Source organism: Cynocephalus volans, chromosome 8 (genome assembly GCF_027409185.1).
Source record: "Cynocephalus volans isolate mCynVol1 chromosome 8, mCynVol1.pri, whole genome shotgun sequence".
NCBI classification, from domain to species: domain Eukaryota; kingdom Metazoa; phylum Chordata; class Mammalia; order Dermoptera; family Cynocephalidae; genus Cynocephalus; species Cynocephalus volans.
In genome coordinates, this window is record NC_084467.1 from 57490224 (window position 1) to 57514109 (window position 23886).

The following is a 23886-nucleotide window of genomic DNA, read 5'->3' on the forward strand; positions in this document are numbered from 1 at the left end:
TCTATATATTTATGTATCAATAATATATAGATATATTTATATATTTATATATTTATAAATATACTTATATACTTATAGAATAGTATAACACCTAACTGCTGAGTACACATTTTTAAGTGCACATAATGCTTCCAATAAAATAGACTATATGCTGAGCCTTGAAATAAGTCTCAATAGAAGTTTAGATGGATTGAAATCCTACAATATGTTCTCTGACCACAATGGAATTAAATTAGAAATCAATTACAGTTAGATATCTGGAAAAACTCCAAATATTTGGAAATTCTACAATACACTTCTCAAGAATCCATATCTCAGAAAATTAGAAATTTTTTCAGACTGAATGATAATGAAAATATAACACATCAAAATTAATGGGATTTCAGTTAATGGCACTATCATTTATCAAGTTTTCCAAACAAGAAACCCAAGGATTATCATTCTAAACACCACATTCAGCCACTTAGGAATTCTGTCAAGTCTAACTACTTAATTTCTCTCCAATCAGTGTTCTCTACCCATTCCTATTGCTACTACTTTGGTTCAGTCCCCCACCATTTCTTACCTTGAAGATTTATGGAGAACATGTTGAAACAGATACTATATTCGTGTAAGAAGTATTTCAGTAAAAGTCAAACAAGAAATCATGGAGGGAACAAGGCCATTCGGGAGTTAATATGAATGTTAGTATGAACACCTGGTGAGTGTTAACTTTAAAGGGGAGCGGTCCTTCTGAGTCAATATGATGGACCATGATGTTTATAGCCATGCCCTACTGAGATCTCTTTACAATTGTGGCCAAGCAATACAACAAAGAATCAACTTGTAATAGAAAGAGAACAGGGAGGTGTTTGTGTGAATGAGAGAAAAGAAAGAGAGAGAGATCGAGAGATCAATGCATGTGAGAGATTTCAACAGATTTCTGAAAGACAGAAAGCCAAGTACAGTAGTAAAGCCACTTTAAGAAATATCAAGCTGTCTTTCTGATGAAACATGGAGAAACTCCAAGCTTACAGGTGACAGGTATTGAGGGTGGGAATGAGAACAAATGTTGTAGAGACAAGTTAACTGAAATTCTGTCCATGGAATTTCTGAGCCAGTTGCCACTTCCCCCATCTCCCAGTTACCTTATCCCACATGCAAAGTTACAGGAAATGGCATTTAATTAATCCCAAACTAAAATAAGGAAAGTCCTTCTCTTAGTAAACTTCCTGCTAGTGTGGGTTTTAGCTCCCCAGAGTAAGACTACCTTTGTGTCAATATCTGGAAGGAGGGCTACCAGGCAAACTGCCTTCTCTCTTTCCTTTTACTCTAAAGGAAAGCTAGCTAGTTGAGAGCTGTGCCATATACACAGAACCATTAGTTCTTCAACTCTAGCGAGAGACTTATTTGTAAAATTAATGGCAGCTTCCTAGAAAAATTAATCCATATTTCCATTCTTAAATGTGAGCAAATGAAGATGTACCAGTGTCTTACTCCATTAGGAGGCCAATGCCTTATCCATTAGGCGACTGGGGCTCCTCAGTGTCTTACTCCATTAGAGCTGCTATATCAAAACACATTAAAGTGGGTGATACATAAATAATAGATATTTATTCCTCACAGTTTGGGAAACTGGGAGGTCTAAGATTAAGGTGTCAGCAGATTTGGTGTCTGGTGAGAGCTCATTCTGCTCTGTGATGGCACCTTGTTGCTGCACCCTCACATGGTGGAAAGGGACAAACAAACAGCTCCCTCTGCCTCTTTTGTAAGGGCACTAATCCCATTCATGAGCACTAATCCCTCCCTCCCTACATCCTCCCTCCCTCATGACCTAATCACCTCCTAAAGTCCCCACCTCTTCATACCACCACATTGGCAATTAAGTTTCCACATATGAATTCTGGGGGGACACATTCAGACCATAGCAACCAGATATGATAAAAATCAGCAACTTCAAAGAGATATATCATGATGAAAAAAAAAAAAAACCACATACCAGAGAAAATGGATAATTTAAGAAACAGAAAAGAACTTAAGAAAATGAACTCTAATATCTCCAGAAAATTTTGAGAACAAATGTGATAGGATTCTACTGGGGAAAAGCAACTGCCAAGAATAAGAAAAAAGCACTGGAAATTTAAAATATGGTTGCTGAACAAAAATTTAGTAAGAGAACTGGAAGAAAAAGTTGAGGAAATTTTCCATAATAAAGAGTAAAATTTCAAAAAGACAAAAACATAGAGAAAAGCAATACAAAGAATCATTCCAAGAAGTCTAATATATATGATCATGAGAGAGAAGAGAAAATAGTGGAGAGGAAATTGGCAAAGAAATAGTAGAAAGACATTTATGGAAAGAAATAATAGAATTTTTTTTAGGACTAAAGACATTTGGTTTTAACGTAGGGTCCACTGAGCTTTGAACAGAATAAATTGAAGTAAAATCACCACACCTAGGTACATCCTGAAGACATTTCAGAGCAACATTAATAAAGAGAAGATCCTGCAAGTTTCCAGAAAAAAGGAAGGTCACTTACAAAGATTTAGGACTTTTCATAGCAACATTAAATTACGTAGGAGAGTAAAACAATGTCTTCAAAAGTTAGAGAAAAAATGATTTTGAAACTCTAATTCTACTCAACCAAATGATCAATCAAGTACATGGGAAAAATAAGTACACTCTCAGATAGCCATGTACCATTTCTACAGGAGTTTCCTGAAGACATATTTTAGGAAAATAAAGATGAAATTCAAGAAGAAAAAATAAGGAGATACTAGAATGTGGGGAACTAAGCCAGGAGTGGAATGACTCAGGTGACAACTGCAGGGCAGGCTTAAAAGCAATGGGTCAAATTTAGAACAAGAGGGCTGGCTGATTGCTCCATTGATCAGAGTGTGGTGCTGATAACACCAACGTCCAGGGTTTGATCCCTGTGCCAGCCAGCTGCCAAAATAAATAAATAAATAAATTAGAGCAAGAAGTCACTAGCCTTCATGAACAATTCCTCCAAGAAGATTGGAATGGATTTCACTCGATAGAGAGAATGAGTAAGAAACTTGATCAAATCCACATGTTAGGAAAGTTACATGTTTCTTTTTTGGAGGCTGCATATCTTAGTGGTAAAGAGCATGACTCAGACTGCTGGTTTCTTCCTGGTTCTGTCACGTACTATTTGATCTCAGACAATTGGTTTTTCTTCTTTGTGCCTCTTTTTTCTCATCTAAAACATAGGGATAATAGTATATAATTCATTTGTTATTGAGGGTGTAAATTTTCTTCGAATAGTGCTTGATGCACGTAAACGCCATATAAATGTTTGTTGTTATTATTACATTCTCCACAAGAAAAAAGAAAGGTAACCAGAAATTCCAGGAAAAAACCCAAAAGCGTACAAAAAGCCCACATATTAATGTGAGGGAAAGTGAGTAATGGCTGGAGAATAAGAAAAGAGAGCCTGTTACTTTTATATTGCATCCATTGAGAAGAAAGGTAATCCTAGCACATTACTTTCTCTTATGATGAATAACTATTTACTATGTTATAATAATGCTATTAATAGCACTTTGAGCTTTAGAATTAACCTACAGTCAAAACATAAAGGCTTAATTAGAGTTCCAAAGTTGAACGTAATCATTGACATCAAAAATGAAAAAGTACATATATACTTGACCTAGAGAGGAATGTGAGGAGAGTTGAGGAAAGAATAAGACTGCTGAGATCTTCATCTTTATATAAAGGGGAATCAGGAGTCAGTGAATAAAGATTATAGAAAAGAAAAAAATAGATATATTATTTCAAGTTACAAAAGTTAACAATAGAAGAAGCAAAAAAATGTAACTATCAAAGATTTAGAAGAGGAAAGAGAAATGAGAGGTGAGATGTAGAGTAAACAAGCTAATTCACAATCTTTTCATTGATTATTCAGTAAATAATGGTTAAAGTTAGTAAATTAAAAACAGCAGTAGAAACTCATTCTTTAGAATTATGGAATTAGTCATAAGAGGAACTGAAACCCTAAAAGGTTACACACGGTTGCCTCCGAAAAAAATAAAATTAGAAGAGAAAATATAGGATGAAAGGGCTAGCCTTTCTGTACTATTTAATTTTTAAAATCACATGGATTTTTTAAAATTAAAATGTTTCATGTTTTATTTAAGATGCTAATAAATTTATTATGAGGAGTAAACTGATTGTGATGCTATAATGTTTATTTCTTGGGAGATTTTCATTAAACATGAACCTAAATGAACCATGTGGAAGAAGATAAAACTAATAATCTGGAGAGTGAATCTTGTTAATATCTTTTTAAATGATCAAAGGCAACAAAAATGATCATTGTTATTAATTATGGCCATAAGTATATCTTTCTTCAGGTTTCTTTTCTCATATTAGCTATAATCAGTGTTAAGAAATAAATTAGTACTTAAGAGACTCTCTTAATTTATTTCTCTTGTCCCCTAGATAAAACCTACTGTAGTGGACTGAATTATGTCCTCCCAAAACTCATTGAAGCTTGAATTGTGTCCCCCAAGTTCTATATATTAGAAACTTGGTCCCCACTGTGAATGTTAAGAGGGTGGAAAATCCTATTACGATAATTGAAAGGTGGAGCCTTGAAGAGGTGATTGGATTGTAGGACCATGAAGTAGTGAATGGATTAAAAATGGTGGTCAGGAGCATGGTTCTGAAGGTTTTAAAAGAAGAGGAGAGTCTGTCTCTCTCTCTCTCTCTTGCTCTCTCTGCTTCCACCATCTTGAAATGTGAGACCCCTGGGTCACTGTCACCACCACCAGATGGACTTTGGACTTCTCAGCCTCAGAAACTGTAAGCAATAAATTTTATTGTCTTTATAAATCACCCAGTTCCAGGTTATTTTGTTATAAGCAATGGAAACGGACTAATATACCTACTGAATGATGTCCAATGCACGCTCAATGCTCAAAGCTACTCAGTTACTTTTCAGCATGCCCATGAACCTCTGCTCAAGTGATTATCAAGAATCAATAATGTTCGTTCTAAACCTATTTGTGACAGTTGCTATCATAATGATATAATTTGTTTAACTATAGCACACTCAAAAAATGGTCTTGGCTACACATTAAAATATTAAAATAAATGCTCAACATCACTAGTCGTCAGAGAAATGCAAATCAAAACCACATTGAGATATCATCTTACCCCAGTTAGACAGGCCATTATTAAAAAGACCAGGAACAACAAATGCCGGTAAGGGTGCAGGGAAAGGAGAACTCTTCTACACTGTTGGTGGGACTGCAAATTAGTACAACCATTATGGAAAAGAGTATGGAGATTCCTTGGACAACTAGAGATAGAGCTACGATATAATCCACCAATCCTACTACTGGGTGCATATCCAAAGGAATGGAAATCATCATGTCGAAGGGATACCTGCACTCCCATGTTCATCGCGCTCTATTTGCAATAGCCCAAATATGGAACCAACCTAAGTGTCCATTAACAGATGACTGGATTAGGAAAATGTGATATGTACACACAATGGAATACTACTCAGCCATAAAAAAGAATGAAATTCTGCCATTTGCAGCAACATGGATGAGCCTGGAGAAAATTACATTAAGTGAAATAAGCCAGACACAGAAAGAGAAATAGCCCATGTTCTCACTCGTAACTGGGTGCTAAGAAAGGGGGAGGGAGGGAGGGAGGGGGAGAGAAAGGGGGGGGGGAGAGAGAGAGAGAGAGAGAGAGAGAGAGAGAGAGAGAGAGAGAGAGAGAGAGAGAGAAAGAAAGAAAGAAAGAAAGAAAGAAAGAAAGAAAGAAAGAAAGAAAGAAAGAAAGAAGAAAGAAAGAAAGGAAGAAAGAAAGAAAGAAAGAAAGGAAGAAAGAAAGAAAGAAAGAGAAATGGAAAGAAAGAGAAAAGACCAAAACAATACGCTGACCTTTCAGAAGGGGAAAACAAACCTGAGGATACTAGAGATGGAGGGGGAGGTGGGATGGGAGGTTTGGGGAGGAATAGGTTAGGTAAAGGGCATAAAGAAAAATCACAATTTGTAATAACAATATGCTTAAAATAAATAATAATAAAAAATATTAACAAAGGGATATTTATTTCTAGATTTTTAATTAAAATAAAATGTTTAAGTTATGCATTTACAGTTTTTTTTATGATGCTCTGTCTTAACTGACTTTATGATAATTGCTTGTCCTTATCATGCTTAATAAGTAATTTCTACAGTACTAAAATCTCTCCAACAAAGAATATATTATCTTCTCTACTGTTCCCATCAAGTTTTACATAATATCAGAGACAAAATCACTTTAAATTTTTATCCTAAAATGGAATGTTAGAATCCATTTGAATTTGGGATTTGCAGAAGCATACATAAAATTATCAGGGCTAATTTTAATTTTTACTAAGTAATTGTAAGAATACATATTAAACCTACCTCACTTGTATCCTTAAGATAGTGAAAAGATCTAGTAGATCTTGATTTTAGATTTTCTTCTACTGGTTGTAAAGAAACAAATCCAAACATAAATAATATTTTCATTATATTATACTACTTCTAAATAAACCCAATAAACCATTTTCTCTATTGGTAGTAAACTTTTCAAAAATGTAGTTTAATAATCTTATTTGCTTACATATCCATTGCTTTTGAATTTTTAGAGCTAAATCTATTCTTTAATAATTTGTTTTAAAAGTTTGTATTAATAAAATATAACTTTCAATTATTTGCCATTCTACAATAAAGCTGTATCTTCTTGGAAAACAATGGATTTCTAAATAAAATAGAATCATATATTCTATTCAAAGGAATCTTTTGGTTTATTCCTTTGAAAAGAAAAATAGTCCCCTCAACCTTCATTCTCTTATCCCCAAGTATCATTTTTATTAATCTGAATTATCATCTAATGGGTTTTTAAATGTAAATATAGTGTAGTGGTCAACTGCACAGATTTTGGATTTAGATAGCTTAGGTCCAAATCACATCTTTTTTTGGTGAGTAATGTAACTTGAGGAAAGTTACTTAATCTGAGTTTTACTTTCTTCATTTGTTAATTGGAAATAGCAGTACTTATGGGAATGCTGTAAGGATTCAACAAACAGCAGATGTAAAAAACTTAATAACGTAATCTGATATTCACTCAATCAACAGTTACTTGTTGATCACCTACTATATGTCAGGCACTAATGCTGGACTCTGAAATTGTGATTTCTGCCCAGTGATGCATACATTTTAGTGGGCAATATCGCAAATAAACAAGTAAAAAGAAAAAGGAGTGAATAATAATAAATTGAAATATGTGCTGAAACAGAAGTAAATGTATTTTGGTGAAGGAGCCAATAGAGGAGGTATAATTTTGATAGAGTTGTCACAGGAAGCCTCTCTGAGTAGATGACACTTAATTGAAACTTTCAGATGAGGAGTAAGCTATGTAAATAAAGAGTGTGAATGTGTCTAGGCAGAGGGGAAAGCATATTTCTCTGAGGCAATCTGGTAGTTATACTGAAGGAGGCTAGTGAAGATGTAGTTAAGTGAAGGGCAGGGATGTAGGGGATTGGGTTGTATACATAGGCAAAGGTACAGCATGAGGGTCTTTGTAAGGAGTACAAGTTTCATATTAAGTGTGGGGAGAAGCCACCGAAGAGGCTTTAATCAGGAGATAATCAACCTACTTTAAAATGATCGCTATGATTTTAGAAAAGAAGATGGATTAGAGATTTCTGCAACCATTAACGGGAGACCAAGTAATTAGTATCAGCCCTCATACTGAAGGCCTCTGAAAGGGATGGATGAAATATTTTTAAAAGTCCAAAGAGTATAAAAGAACTGAAAGATGGGAAGGAACTTCTGGTCCTAAATCTCAGAAAATGTAAGAACTCAAATATGTACACCCAACATCCAAAGCCACTTTTGCCCTGCGGGTATTTTTGATGTGAAAGTAAGCTCAGGTTTTGGAAGCCTCATGGGTTGAAATAGATGAAAATTAAAAGCTAACCAAGGGTCCAGACATGGGATATTTGATATATCCTCACCTCCCATCACTCACGTCCCTAAAAAATCCCACACACATTCATTTTACCTGGGATCCCCAAGGGTTATAACCTTAGGGTAAGAGTAAACCAGAATAAACAAGCTTGCATGTAGACGTGAAGCAAGTGGTTCTGCCTCCTGGGCGTTACAAGGAAATTAAAACCTTGAATGTGGATTAAGGTATGTTTTGACAAATAGTGCCTCCAGATACCTGGCAGAAACAGTAAAAAGTCTTCTCTTGAGTAGTTTTTTTCTTTGCAGCAATTTTTGAAGAAATATGGCTGAGAAGTTTCCAGGATTGATAAAAGATTCAAAGTCCAATGAATACAAAGTAGGATAAATAAAAATAATTCATCCCTGGACATATCATAGTGAAAATACATGAAACCAAGAAAAGAGAAAATCTTAAAAGCAGCCAGAATGGATAGCTTTAAAAGAAATGGCAATTAGGCTGTCTTATCAATGGCAACAATGGAAACCAGAAGACAGTGGAAGGATAAATTCCAACCTAAAATTTTATCCTCAATAAAATATTCTTCCAGAATGAAGGTGAAACAATGACTTTTTTTTTTTCTTGTGACCGGTAAGGGGATCGTAACCCTTGGCTTGGTGTCGCCCGCACCACACTCAGCCAGTGAGCGCACCAGGCCATCCCTATATATGATCCGAACCCGCGGCCTCGGCGTTCCCAACGCCGCACTCTCCCGAGTGAGCCACGGGTTCGGCCCAACAATGACTTTTTGGATGAACAAAAATTGAGAGAGCTCACCACAAGAAGATATGCACCAAGGAAATTCTAAAGGAGGTACTTAAAGGCAAAAGGAAAATGAGGCCAGATGTAAAGACAGAGAAGTAAAATTCTAAATTAACATAGGCTGAATAATAATAATTAATAATAATAATAATAATAATAATAATAATAATGTCTTATGTGTTTATATATAGTATTAAAACAGAACAGTAATAACATAAAACATAAAAATCAGGAGGGGAGTAAGATAATTTACATCCCGACAATGGAATACTGTCCAGTGCTAAAAAGAAATGAGCTATCAAGTTATGAAAATGCATGGAAGAAACTTGAGTGCATATTACTAAGTGAGAGAAGCCAATCTGAAAAGGCTACATACTGTATGATTCCAACTATATGATATTCTATGACATTCAGGAAAAAGGCAAAACTATGGAGGCAGTAAAAAGACCAGCGGTTGCTGGGGGTTGGGAGGGATGAATAGGCAGAGCACAGAGAAAAGAAGCAAATATGCTACACAAAGAATTGCTTATTGACTTACTTTCATTACGTTTTATATTTGTTGGAACAAAGTGTGATCTTATAGTTGACTTTTCAAAATCACTCTTGCTAGGTTTGGGTTCACATTTGAAAGAGACACACCTGGAAGAAATAATAATTCGCCTAAATTCAAATAATCAGAACAATTTACAAAATGAATCTAAAAAATAAACTTGAAGAAATGTGGTTAAGTGCCAGTTAATATAGATTTGGATGTTATATTAATACTATTATAAGCACAAAGTGTAGAATATCAGAATTGATTGAGCAGGAGCTGAAAATATTAGTGATAATCATTTGAAGTAGAGGGGGACAGGAAACTGCCTGCTGTCGTAATAGGACTGAAGGCACTCCAGGAAACTATTATTCAGAAGCTGATTAACCCTTTTAGAAAAATATGATGGAAATTTGCTCAATAAAATACTGGGGACATTAACAGAACTGAGTCAAAGTGGTGGCACATAGAGTTATGGTTCAGATATCAGAATAGTATATCACATTTATTTATTGTGAGCAACAAATAAGTTTATTTGTTGTGAACAGGAATTTTTCTCCTCTAAATTCTTCAACTGGCTCTTGATAGTACATAAGAAAGTTGATGGCATTGTATAGTTAAAGATATTTCTGACTTCTAAAGGATGGAGCAACCTATGACTCCATCCTCAGACCTCAGACACTCACCCTTAGTTGATATTATCCATTCCCACACCTTTAAATATTTTACGTATAGACCAGTTTCCCCAGATTTATAGTCCAGACCCCAAACTCTTTCCTGAACTCCAGATTTATGCGAGGGGGGTCTTTATGTTCATGGAAGGATTTATATTATCTTTTAATTCAATTTTTCCACAAACTTTTTGAAGCACCCTCTTATATCCAACTGCCTGCATGAGTCCTGCACTTAGATGTATTACAGGTATCTCAAGCAACATATTCAAAACCATTTTCTTGCTTCCACCCCCTTCCCAATCTGTTCCTCACCCAGGTTTAGGCCAGAAAGTTCAGACATCTTGATATCTCTTTCATTCTTCCCTCCCAATTATCAACAAATCTCACTGGGTCTTTCTTTAAATTATATTCCAAATTCAACCAGTTTTTTTCTCCTTACTTCCACCCTAGTCTAAGACTCCTTCATCTTCCATCTGAACTGCTTCTCCAGCCTTCTTCTGTTTGCTCTCCCTGCGATCACTCTTGTCCCCAACATTCTATTCTCAACGCAGCACGTGTAAATATATAAATGTGATTGCCATTCCCCTTTAGCTGTTCCCTATCAGACTCCAATAAAATTCAAAATTCTCACTGCCAGACAGGAAATTTCCCCCCAATTCTCATGTTTCTAAGTAGAGGAACTTCCACTGAATGCCCCTCTAGGCCCCCCTCTGCACACCCTTCACCCCTCACTCCACAGGGCAGTGGAGTGCACTTTCTAGCTGTTTGGTTTAGAGAAAGAAAATTAAGCTCCACTTAAGGACCTTGGCACTTGCTCTTCCCTCTGCTTGTGATATTCTTTCCCCAGGTGTTGACATGGTTTACTCCTTTATTTTGTAAGTCTCCTCTCAAATTTCCACCCCTTCAGAACGCTCTTTTCTGTTCTCAACACCCAACCTAAAACAGTAATCCCTGTTATCTTCATTTCCTTAATTTACTATATGTTTTGTTAATTTCTTAATTTAATTTTTTTAATTGACACATGATAATTGTATGTATTTCTGGGTACAATGTGATATTTGGGTACATGTATACAATGTGCAATGATCATATCAGGGTAATTAGCATATCCATCACTTCAAACATTCATCATTTGTTTGTGTTAAAAAAATTCGAAATACATTTTTCTTTATGGCACTTATCATGAGTGGATTTATATTATATACTCATTTGTTTATTTAGTTTATTATCTGTCTCCCTGCCTTATCCTAGAATGTAAACTCTGAGGGCAGAGTCTTTGTTTAGTTCACAGTTGTATTCTCAGCACCTAGAACAGTGACTGGACATAGTACATGTGTAATAAATATTTGCTGAATGCATGAATTGTGTTGGTAAATTTTAACTGAACTATCATATAACCTTATAATTTCTAATGGGTTTTCAGTTTATTTATTCTCTTTGGGATATTCAGTAAATAATTAATCTTCATAAAATAGTTCATTTAAAAAAAAATTAAGTTTTATCTTATGTTCTTATTTAATATCATTGGGAAGCACTTCTAGAACAGTGTAGTAGACTAGTAAGAATGGGTATTGTTCTGCTCCTAACTTAAATGGGAATGGATCAAGGGTTCTACCCTAAGGATGATTCTGGCTATATAGTCTTGCTAAGGAGGAAATATTTTATCCTTATTGCTATGGCTTGAATTGTATCCCTCAAAGGTTCATGTATTAATCCCTGCTGTAGCAATATTGAGAGTGAGAAATCCTGTTATGGTAATTGAAAGGTGGGACCTTCAAGAGGTGATCAGATTGTGAGGACCATGCCCTAGTGAATGAATTGACCCATTCATGGAGTAATAAGTTGATGGTTTAATGGGTGGTAATGGGCATGGTTCTGATGGCTTTATAAGGGCAGAGAGTGAAGAGCAGGTTAGTGCTCTCTTGCTCAACCACTCTTGCCATGTGACGTTCTGCATCACTACAGAGAGTCACCACCAATAAGAAGGCCCTCACCAGATGTGTTCCCTGGACTTTGGACTTCCCAACTTCCAGAAACTGTAAGAAATAAATTCTATTTCTTTACAAATTACCTAGTTTCAGATATTCTGTTATAAGCAACAGAAATGACTAATATACTTATCTTCCTAAAGTATTTTTTCAAAAACATTTGCAGAGTATGTAGAGATGTTCAGATTTGAATTTCTGTATGGTGAACCAAAGAGCATAGGCTTTGGAGTTAGACCTAAATTTGCATCTTGACTCCGACCTTGTGAACTTCTGAAGAATATTGAATTCTTTGTATCTCAGTCTTTCATATGCCAAAGAAGGGCAATATTGATCTTAAAGGATTGCTATAAGAATTATGTAAAGTGAAGTTTAGAAATTGCTTAGCAATATGTAATATGTCTGGGACACAGTAAGAAGTCAAAGAGGGGGTACTTTTTATTATTCCTGAAATATATTCCACTTAGTCATAGTGGAGTAATATTTATTTAATATAATGTTGGATTCCATTTTGTTAATAACTCATTGAGGGGTGCTATCCTGTTGCCTTAGAATTGGTGGCCAGTTGACTTTTTGCTTCAAAGCTGAGTAAAAAGGAGTAATAAATACCCTACATTCTATAAAGATCCACAAATATTTGGGGCTTGACATTTTCCCATGCCTCCAAATAGCAGAAATCTATATTAAGGGAAAGGAGAAAAATATCAGAATTTTAACTCATTGACCAATTAAGGTCTGCTGTGGCTTTTTCCTCTTTTCTCAAAGTGAGAGGGGGCAGGGAAGCTTCCCCCACTAAGCTGATAAGGGGATTCCTAAAGAATCACTCATAGCAACTGGTGCTAGCAACAGATGGTGTCTAACATCTCAGCCCTCAGTTGCACATCTGTTAGATGCCACACTTGCTGATTTACCCCATGTCTAGCTATCTGAAAAGTAATTTGGAATGAGTGGAGTGAAGGGGTAAAAGTAGAACGCACTGCATCCCACTGTTTGGCACAGAAAGCATGTTTGAGTTTTTAGGAGAAGATGCTATGGAATGAATGTGTCCCCTCCACACACAAATTTATATGTTGAAGTCTAAATTTCCTTCAAGGTGGGGACTTTGGGAGCTAGTTAGTTTATGAGGGTGTAGCCTCATGAATGGGATTAGTGCCCTCACAAGAAGAGGCATACACTATCTTTCTCTTGTTCCTTCTACCTTTTTGTCTTTCTATCTCCTCACCATGCAAGGATACAAGAAGAAGACAGCCATCTTCAAACCAGGACGAAAACCATCACCAAATACTGAATCTGCTGAGGCACTTTGATCTTGGACTTCCCAGCCTCCAGAACCATGAGAAATAAATTGCTGTTGTTTAAGCCACCCAGGCTATAGTATTCTGTTATAGCAGCCTGAACAAAGACAGAAATTGTTACTAAGAAGTAGAGTGCTGCTGTAACAAAAAACTTAAATGGGGAAGCAGTTTTGGAACTGGTTAATGGGTAGAGGCTGAAAGAGTTTTGAAGTACATGCTAGAAAATGCTAATATTGCCATGAAGGGGCTTTCAAAGGCCTTTTGGTGAGGATTCAGAAAGAAAAGAGGAAAGCTCTGTCTTCTTAGAGAATACATATGTAATCATGAACAGAATGTCGGTAGAAATATGGATAGTAAAGGTCATTCTGATGAAGTCCCAGATGGAAATCAGGAACATGTTATTGGATATGGAAGGAAAGGTGGTCCTATGGAATGGGAAATAACTTGACTGATTTGTATTTGTTTTCTAGATTTTGTGGGATATATAACTTGTGAGCAATACAATTGGATATTTAGGTGAGGAGATTTCTAAGCAAAGTGTTGAAGAAGCAGCTCAGTTCCTTCTGACATTTATAGTAAAATGCAAGAGGAGAGAAATGAATTGATGATGAAATTGTTAGGCAAAAGGGAACCAGAACTTAAAGATTTAGAAAATTTTCAGCCTACTGATATTACAAAAATTGAGAAAGCATGTTCAGAGGAGAACTCTAAGGATGTGGTGGACTGACCATTTGGTAAGGAATTAGTGTGGGTGTGAATCATGGATGTAATCAGCTAAAGCCAGGAATAGAAATGGGATTATACCAGCAGAAGCACTGCCAGCTGTGACTAAAGGAAACAGAAAATGGAACAAAGTGAAGGAAGACTGTTGGACTTCTTAGACTCTACAGGACCACACTGTAGAGCTATTGTATGCAACTATTCAACTGCAAACATGCACTAGTGTTCAAGATAGGGGGAAGAAGATCCCCAAAAGCAATTCAGAGATCATCAGAGCCACCACTCCCACCATAGGCTCAAAGTGCACGTAGCTGGGGAGCAGGGCTGGCTCCACCTCAGTTTCAAAGGGTGAGACCCTTGCCTAGTGGAGCCACAGGCAACCCCACCAGGCAGAACCTCAGAGGTAGGACCATTGCCCCAGTGGGTCCTGGCAGTAAGATGACTGTCTCAGTGGATCCAAAAGGCAGAGCATCGAGCCAAAGAGGATTATTCTTGATCCTTAAGATCCCTAGAGTTTGCCTTGCTTGGTTTTGGGCCTATTTGGGATCTGTCACCTCTTCCTTCTTTCCTGCCTCCCCCTTTTGTAATAGAAATGTCTATCCCATGCCTGTTCTGTCATTGTATTTCGGAAGCACATAACTTGTTTTGTTTCATGGGTTCATAATTGGAGAGAAATTTTGCCTCATAATGAATCTTACCTTGAGTCTCAACCATATCTGATTCAGATGATATTTGGTTAAGACTTTAGACTTTAGACTTTAGAGTTGGTACTGGAACCAGTTAAGATTTTGGGGTGTGTTGAGATGGAATGAATGTATTTTGCATGTTAGAAGGACATGAATTTGGGGGAGCCGGGGTGGGATTCTTTGAATGTTTAAGTCTTTCCCAAATTCATATGTTGAAGCCTAAATGCTCAATGTTATGGTATTTGGAAGAGAGACCTCTGGGAGGCAATTAAGTCATGGAATGTGGCCTCATAATAGGATTAGTACCCTTATAAGAAGAGACATGAGAATGATAATTTCTCTCTCTTTCTGCCACATGAGGATGCAAGAAGACAGCTGTCTGCAGACCAGGAAGAGTACCCTCACAAGACATTGTATCTATTGGTGCCTTGACCTTGGAGACTCTCTAGCCTCCAGAACTATGAGAAATAAATTTATGTTGTTTAAGCCACTCAGTCTATGGTAACCATTATAGCAGCCCAAACTGACGAATACAGGGAGTCAAATGGACACTGAGGTGGTAACTGAGCTTTGGTCATTTTGCCAATACCTCACCCAGATTGCTGACTGCCAGGTTAGAGATCTTTAGGAGAAGAAACTGTGGAATATAATGGAAAGTCTAGGAGCTGAGGGAGAATTTGGGGAGTGTATTTGAAGGAATCTTTCCTCAGTTGAGGAACAAGTTCCTCTGACAACCTCTCACATGTGCCCTTTTAAAGAGGCGGGTCTTTACGACTAGAGTTGGCCAGAAAACAGTTGATGGCTGAGAGGAAAGATGGTAACAGAGGCCAGTTAAGTAATAACTTTGTCTTTTTACCTCTCCCTCCTCCTTTACCCCCATACAAGGGGGTGTGCTGGTAAATGTTGAATAACCTTTTTTTGTTTTCTTGCTTCTTATATTCAGTTCATATTGAATAACCTTTTCTTTGAGTGTAGTTCCAACATGGAATTTCATGCATTTGTCAGTGACATAAGCTACTTCTTTGCTGAACCAGATAGTAGTTTGAGAATACTAGAAAAATATTTCCTTAATTTTTTGTGCTATTCAAAGTGTAATGGCTATAGGCAAGACATACTTTTAAGTTTAATCATCATTAACATTTTCTTTCTCACTTTCTTAAATCTGAACAAACTACTCAAGCCCCAATTCATAGTGTTTGCCAATTTCTGTGGTGTAAATACTCCCACAGTCAATTTCAAGCTACCAATGTGACATCACTGAATGTGGAATTGGGAAAAGACGTGTAGTAGCACAATATTATATAATATTTACACCCAGTAGATACAATAGATGTAAATAACTTTAAGATAATAGATAATAGTAAAATGTAGAACTGGCAGGTCAGTTCAGTTGGTTAGAGCATGATGCTGATAACACCAAGATCCAGGGTTTGATCCCCGTACCAGCCAGTCACCAAAAAAAAAGGATAATAGTAAAACGTAGTAAAGTAATTAGGAAATGATGAGATTTGAGTATAATCTTTATTTTTAGTATGTCATTTAATTTTTAGTTTACATAATTTTATTTTTAATGATGGATGTTTAATAACCACCTCACAAAATTTGTGAAAATTCAACAAGAAGCTCTAATAAGTTGGTAGAAGCAGGCTTTTGCACACCACTGCTCCAGTACCAGAGGAAAAAACAATTAGATGAGGGAAGAGGAGGACGTATTTTAGAGGAAGATCAGATCTACCTCCCACTCAAAGGTGGGAGGACAGGAAGAATCAAATTGCTGGCTGTACCCCCTCTCCATTTCAGCTTCTCAAGCATCACTAGGCTGGCTTGTATGCAGAAGAGAAAGGCTTGACTAAGCTGTGGGAACAAAATACTAAGTTGGGCAGACTTTTAACAGTGAAAATGGTCAGGTAAATTAGAGAAATAGAAAACTGTCTTATGTCGAATGTTTGTATATCCCTGAGTCAAGAATAGGCAATGAGATAGTATAAATATGAAACTAATATGAATATTACTGTAGTTTCCTTCTAGGCTGACAGGGACCTGGATGAGAGTATTCTATAGTTCACTGATAAATAAGCCACAATTATGTTTACCACTCAGTTCTCCCTATTAGTAAGTGCTACAAACTTGTATTTTATTTTAGATTTCTAAAAAATCTATATTTGTTTTATATTCTTGTGGTCAGACTTCAGGATCAAAGCTATCTTTACAAAAAGAATTGAGAACTATTCCATTTTTGTCTATGCTCAGAAACCTTTTAAACAGTTCTTTGAAAACTTTAAAGAAACTCACCCTTGACACAACTTCAAAGTGGTGGTTTTGTAAGAGTTCTCTGACTACTCTTTCAAATTTTTCTACAGTTATTGATCTATGTATGTTTTTCCTTGTTGAGATTATTTTCCCCATTCATTGGATCCATGTTTCAAAACAGTGTAGTTATACAAAGTATTCATCATAATTATTTTTAATTTCTTCTATATCCATGATTATAGCTCTCTCCTTATTACTAATATTGTATCTTTATGTTGTCATTATTTTTTCTCTTCAATTTCCCAAACTATGATCATTTTAACATTCTTTTGGGAGGTATTAGACATGCTAAGCATCCCAAATGTTCTTAAGGATTCAGTGTGCTTATGAGAGAAAATACTGGAAATATTGGTGGAAATACTGGAAAATGACAGCTTTTCTTTTTTTGGTCCTTCAAAAAATGCATACTTAACATGATTGATTAGAAATGTATTGAGCTAAGAACTAAACACTATACATTTGGTTTATAAGATTAATTGTACACAAATCCTGTCCTCAACTGATCTTCACTTTCTTTCTACTTTATATAGTCCCTTGACATGATTTTTTGTTTTATTATATGGATTAATTTTGTGGATTTAGTTCATGTATAACTAAATTATAGATATTGTTATTTAGAAACAGATAGGCTTTGGGGTAGATGAAATGCGCATATACACATAGTCATGTGTCGTGTAACAGCAGGGATACATTCTGAGAAATGTGTTGTTACATGATTTCATAGTTGTGCTAACATCATAGAGTGTACTTACACAAATCTAGATGGTACAGCCTACTACACACCTAGGCTATATAGTGTAGCCATTATAATATTATGGGACCACCATAGTATATTTGGTCTGTCATTGACCAAAACATTGTTATGTGGCCCATAATGGTAATTTTCTTCTAGGCTGACAGGGAACTGGATGAGGACGTTCTATAAATCACTGAAGAATAAGCCACAATGACTTTCACCACTCAGTTTTCAAGGAGGGTCCAAGCATCTGTCATTCTACTCCCAAACTTCTTCCCTAAAAGTACGTGTTAAGAACTGACATTTGATCCTACTTACAAGTTAACAAATTAGCCTGCCACAGTTTCATTGATGCTGGCAGAAGACATGAGACTCCTGGATCAGAGACAAAGGACTATTTATTATTCAGCAATAGGAAAAGACAGTATCACTTTCTGCACCAGTTCTCCAAGCCCTAATTCCACAGGGCAACAGGCAGAGAGCCAGATGACACTTGCACACACACAGTGAGTTATGTTACAGGAATAGAACCCTGAGCTTAGAGAATCCAAATCTTTTATAATGTATGTAACCATATCAGCTCTTACTCCAGAGGGTGGCACTATTTCTATCTTCTGAGTTGTCTGCTCTACAAACATCCTTGCAAAGACAGTCTGGAACAAAGGCAGTCAGTGCCTCTGCTCACAGATGTACAAAAATGCAAGAGACCCAAAAAGAATTGTCTCTCAACAGAAGGGTGGAAGTAGGAGGAAGGAAAGGAAGGGATAAGAGCCTAGAAATAAAAATTGTGTTCCTAGCACTGGATTCTCATAGAAGATGAGGAATAGAACTTAAATTATAAATTGAGTGGGTTAATTCTATAGTACGGGATCATAAATCTGTTATTTCTAAATTTTATTGGTTTTGGACTTTTTGCACTTTAAAAAAATAAATTCATCCCCCCTTCCCTCCCCACCTTGCTTTTTCTTGCTCTTATATTTAGAAAAATTCCCTGTGAAATTATATCCTGCCTTAGCTGAATTTAGGGGAATATTGATAGAGGCCTTGATTTTGAGTTGCATGGGCTGGAATTATAGGAAGGCCGCTTCACATTGCTGGAATGGATCATTGGAATGGCACCAGCATGCAAAGAGATGAAACCTGAGAGAAGGACACAGCTCAGGTGGGAGCATGTGGGTCACTCTAAAAGCTGCCCCTTTCCAGCCAGAAATCGCTTATGGACTATTTCCCTGGTAATTCTTGGGAACGTTTTATGTTTTTAGACAGCCACATTGAGATGGAAGCCCAGAGTTTTCATTCTGGTATCATGGGATAATTTTAAATACATTTTTATGTAATAAAGATAACCAGTTTGAGATCTTTATTGGGATGGATCTTTATTTTATTTGTAATTAATTTTAATTTGGACACAATACTTATCCAAGTAATTTTCTCAGAAAGAATACATTGGTATATTACTTTCTAAAGTCTTTTGTGTTCAAAAAGCATGTTGCTCTTTTGTTTTCATGTATAAATGCTGATTCATCAAACAGAGGATTCCTGAATAGCCATTCTGTCTAAAAGTTGAAAATGGTTTACAGTTTTCTAGCCTCAGAGATGCAGATGAGATATATAAAACTGATTTTATTTCCTTTCCTTTGTAATTAACCTGTTTTTTCTGCCTTTGGAATTAAGTAATTTTACCATAGGCCTAGCACTTGGTGACCCTTTTGATTTGAAAATTCAAGTCTGTCTTCAAAATAAGGACATATTTCCTGCTTTTTAAAATTAATTTCTAACCATCTATTTCTCTCCCTTCTGATTTATATATTAAGAATATATCTATATATTGAGTATCCTGAAATTGAGCTATATGTCTCTTTTCAATCTGATTTCCATTTTTTTGTAGTTTTGCAAGATTGTGTCTCTATTTGATCTTCTACATTGTCAATCCAGTTTTCATCCATATTCTATTTTTAATTTCCCTATTTGTTTTTGATTCAGAATTTTTTAAAAATCCTCTTCCTCCCACCCCCCAGTTATTTCTGCCCTTAAGAGACATATTTTCTAAAGTTCTTCTGTTCTTCTCATTAAATCTGCCTCATTAGGAGTCACCTGTTCTGATAGTTTGGCTTCATCTCCCTTCTTAAGAGTCCCCTTAAATGACCCCTTAAATGTGACTTCTCTTTGGCTCTCTTTTCAGTGAGTATGGGTTCCTTCAGCACCTCTAATGTTCAGGCTATTTGGAACTCAGGTAATATCAGGCAGTGAGAGATGAGATCCTTTTGTAGTGAATCAGTGGCAAACAGGTTGTCCCACTAGAATCTCTTGATTGAGAAATGAAGAGCCTGTAGCAATGGTTCTCAAATTGTTAGCTGCATATTAGAATCACCTGAAATGCTTTGAAAAAAATATCTACACCCAGACTCTTCCCCATTTAAGTCATAGTATCTAGGATTGGGGGACATAGCATGGTTTTAAAAAGCTCACAAGTGATTTTAATGAGCCGCCAGTGTTAAGAAGCCCTACTCCAGAATCTCAGGCTTCTCCAGGTATGAGCAACTGGGAGTCCACTTCCAGCTTCAGAGAAGAGGGGGTGTTCAGCCAATAGTGAGGTTCTCCCCACAGGCAGTTGGAGAAGGTAAGGCCCTCAGCTTCCTTGAATCCTCATGGAGCCTTAAAAGAATCTGGGTTTATGTCGGTTGTAGCAAGCCAGGCATGAACCTCTGTTTCCACTCACATACATGTCTCTGTCTTCTCCACCCTTTCTGTTCCACCCCACCCACTCCACTTAACTATTAAGTCACATGTTATCAAAGATTTCAGAAATGCTTGCCTTAACTAAACATGGCTTAAGTGTACCTCGTTACCACCTTATTTTTAATGATTGGAATATATGATTGCATATTGCAAAAACAAAGCTTACATTTTTGTTGTTGGTCTTTTTCATTTTTGTTTTGAGTGCCTACTATATACTGGGGAACTTTAAACTCTTCACCTATATTAACCTATTTAATTCTCACAACAACCCTGTAGAATATATACCATTATCATCCCCACTGTAAAGATGTGGAAACTGAGGTACAAAGAGTTTGTAAAACAGAGCTAATAGAAAGCAAAGCTAGTATACAAACCTGGCAACTGATCTATACACCCCGCCCTCAATCTCTATGCCAGACTAGTATCATGCAAAGAATATGACATATATTGAACGAAAGAAAGAAGGAATTTAGCCAATTAAATTTCACTACAGGCTGCAACTGTGTTCTCTATTCATATTAAATTATCTTTTCTGCATGTAATTTTATCCTTCTGTTAAAAAATAAATTGAATCCATAGAACACACCAATGTAAACAGCATATCATTGCTAATATGAGGATAGGAGCTTTCTGCCTTATGCTCTGTTATTTAAGTAATCTTTCTGGTGTGACTAGAAAAGGACTCACTGCAAGATGGGTTACTTCCTGGAAGAGGCAGGTTCTGAAGATACTATGACTCTAGCAAAAGGTCAGGTTCTCTGAGGAGCCCTCATGATTTTCAACTACTTCTTTGCTACTTAATGATATTTCTAAAATCTAATTCTGAGTATGCACTGCCCTATTTAACCCTTCAGTGGTTCCTCACTGCCTTAGGAGATTGTTCAAAGTTCTTTAGCTGGCTTATAAGGCCTTTGGTGATCTGACCTTTCCTAACCTCTTTAGCCTCATTTCTTACCAATCACTCTTCAGTCTTTACCTAGTATCCCATGCACATCATCACCAAGCCTGAAAATTCCTAGTCATCCTATTGAATGGGGTAGTAAAAAAAAGCACAGGCTCTGAAATCAGGCTGTTGGGATTTAAATCCACCCTCTGCCCCTTGTTAGCTATGTGACCTTGGACAGGTTGTTTAACTTTACTTAGATTTGGATTTTTTGTCTGTAAAACTGCACTTAACACATTGGATTGTTACACAGAATAAATAAGAACAGTATCCACACTACCACCAATATCCAGTTGATTTGAAATTCTATTGATTCTACATCTTATTACTTCTCTTTTGGGGGCTCTCCTCTACATTTCTGATGCCTGGAAAAATTATATAGCATTACACATGTACACAATGCCAGTGAAAGGCCAAGTATGACATATTCAGGCTATCCCTGGTAAGTACTCAGAGAAACTGCCTTACTTAGTTTTCTAGGCAGACGTTTTCCTGAAGTATATCAGTTAAAGTTTGAAATAAATCCTGACATTAATTTGAGGCAATATAATCGAGCTCAAGAAAAGCCTTTCTTTAAAAATTCAGAATTGTAATTACCATCTACACTAATGAAATATTATAATAAATATTTTATAAACTAGGACTATTCAGAATGATTTAGTACATTTTAACTCATAACCTTTTAAAAATATACCATATGGCAAAGCTTTCATTTACTATACGTTGCATAATCTAAGACAAATATAATGTTTTAAAACTCCAAACTAAAAGTTTGACATAGTTATGATAGTTACCTTTTTGATTTTTTAATGCCACATGATTTGTCTTCTGTGACCTTGGATTCTGCCTTAGACGTGGATGTAGCAATAGCCTCTTCAAATTCCAACTGAAAATCAAATGTCAGCGGTGTAACCAAAGTCCTTTTTTTCCCTTCACTCTGAAGCCTGTTTTTCTGTAGCAAAGCCAAAGTGGAAAAAAAAAAAAGTTATTTTCATATTTTCCTGTGTGAAAAGGACAAAAATTAATCTCATTTTATACACACACACACACACACACACACACACACACACACACACACACACACACAGAATTTATGTGTGGGCAGTAATGGAAAAATATTACAGGTTGAAAATTGGGGGCCGTGGGTACCAACTTTTTTTTATGCCTTTGCTGAATGACCTGAGCCTTTCTTTTCTCATCTATGAAATGAGGGTGTTATATTAAGTGATCATTAAGACTATATCCTAACACTAAAATTCAGAATTTGAGGAAAGGGCTGGCTGGTTAGCAAAAAGGCTCTATATTCAGCAAAGACAATATTGATACGTAGAGTTATTGGAACCATAGCAGGCATGTCTCTCCACTGAGTCCTCTTCAGTAACTATGCCAAATGTTCTCTTCCTTTTAATAGACCAGCTGAATAACTTTTTGTATGTTTAACATATCAGTAAGAACTAAGAATAGCCATATTTAACATTTGGGTGCTTAGGATTTTTTTTTATCTTGAGCAGGTTTGATACAGACCATAACCTACCATGGCAGCTATCTAGAAGTTGTCTTGTATATTTAATTAATTCCTTTTAGTATTCGCTTACATAGAAGACTCATTCAAATAACATATTTTTTTGCTTTTTAAAAATTAGTTTACGTCTTCATATTAATACATCATTAACTAAAAAGTAAAATTATTCATATTTAAAATGTCAACTTTTTAATGATTAAATTGGATTTTAACTTGTATTTTACAAACCTTTGCTCTTCCAGCCAAGATTATCTTTGCTTGCTTATCAAGGACATTTAACTTCTCTAAGATTTTTTCTGTCATTGTCAGTCAGTAAATTCCTATTTAAAAAGAGGGAAGAAGAAGATATTTCCAAATCAATTCAAATAGACACACAACTGATTATTTAGGCACAAGTTAAGAAGGGATCACTTTTACATTACTGTTTTAGGTAAACAATAGAATTGTATACATCATGAACTATAGAATTATAAGTGTACCCCAGTTTTCTCAATAGAAGGTCATGTGATCAGAACTCCCAGATGTGTGTGGACCCAGTGAATTTTTAAATTTTTGATAAAGATGAGTTAGAGAAAGTTCAAAATTACTATATGAGAATCAGATGTGACTCATACTTGAAGCAAGTGGCTTGATTTATATCTATTTTCTTCTTGTCATGATGTATTAATCTGTTTTTGTTGCTTATAACAGAAATACCTGGAACTAAGTGGCTTGTAAGGAAAAAAAAAATTATTGCTTGCAGTTTCAGAGGCTAGGAAGTTCAAAGTCCAGGTAACACATCTGGTAAGGGTCTTGTCCTGGTGTTGACTACAGCAACTCAGGGTATAACATGGCAAATATGGCGGGGGGGGGGAAGGTTTTCACATGCTCTCCTTTGAAAGCCCTCAGAACCATGCCCATGACAACCAGTATTAATCCGTTCATTAGGGCATGGTCCTCACAATCTAATCACCTCTTCAAGGCCCCACCTTTCAATTGCCATAATAGGAT

The 23886-nt window shown here is 36.1% G+C and overlaps 1 protein-coding gene across 2 annotated transcripts in view; it reads right to left on the minus strand.

Annotated features, from left to right (window-relative positions):
* C8H1orf141 (chromosome 8 C1orf141 homolog) overlaps positions 1-23199 on the minus strand; it is a 38194-nt gene extending 14995 nt beyond the window's left edge. Inside the window, exons 1-4 of one of the 2 annotated variants that reach the window (XM_063103639.1) lie at positions 23125-23199; positions 22169-22326; positions 9288-9393; positions 6408-6482 (exon numbers count right to left, since the gene is read on the minus strand). In XM_063103639.1, the coding sequence (XP_062959709.1) occupies positions 6408-6482; positions 9288-9393; positions 22169-22326; positions 23125-23199 (414 nt within the window). The remainder of the gene's footprint in view (positions 1-6407; positions 6483-9287; positions 9394-22168; positions 22327-23124) is intronic. The other variant, XM_063103638.1, reaches the window with a different exon arrangement.
* Positions 23200-23886: the final 687 nt, after the last annotated feature.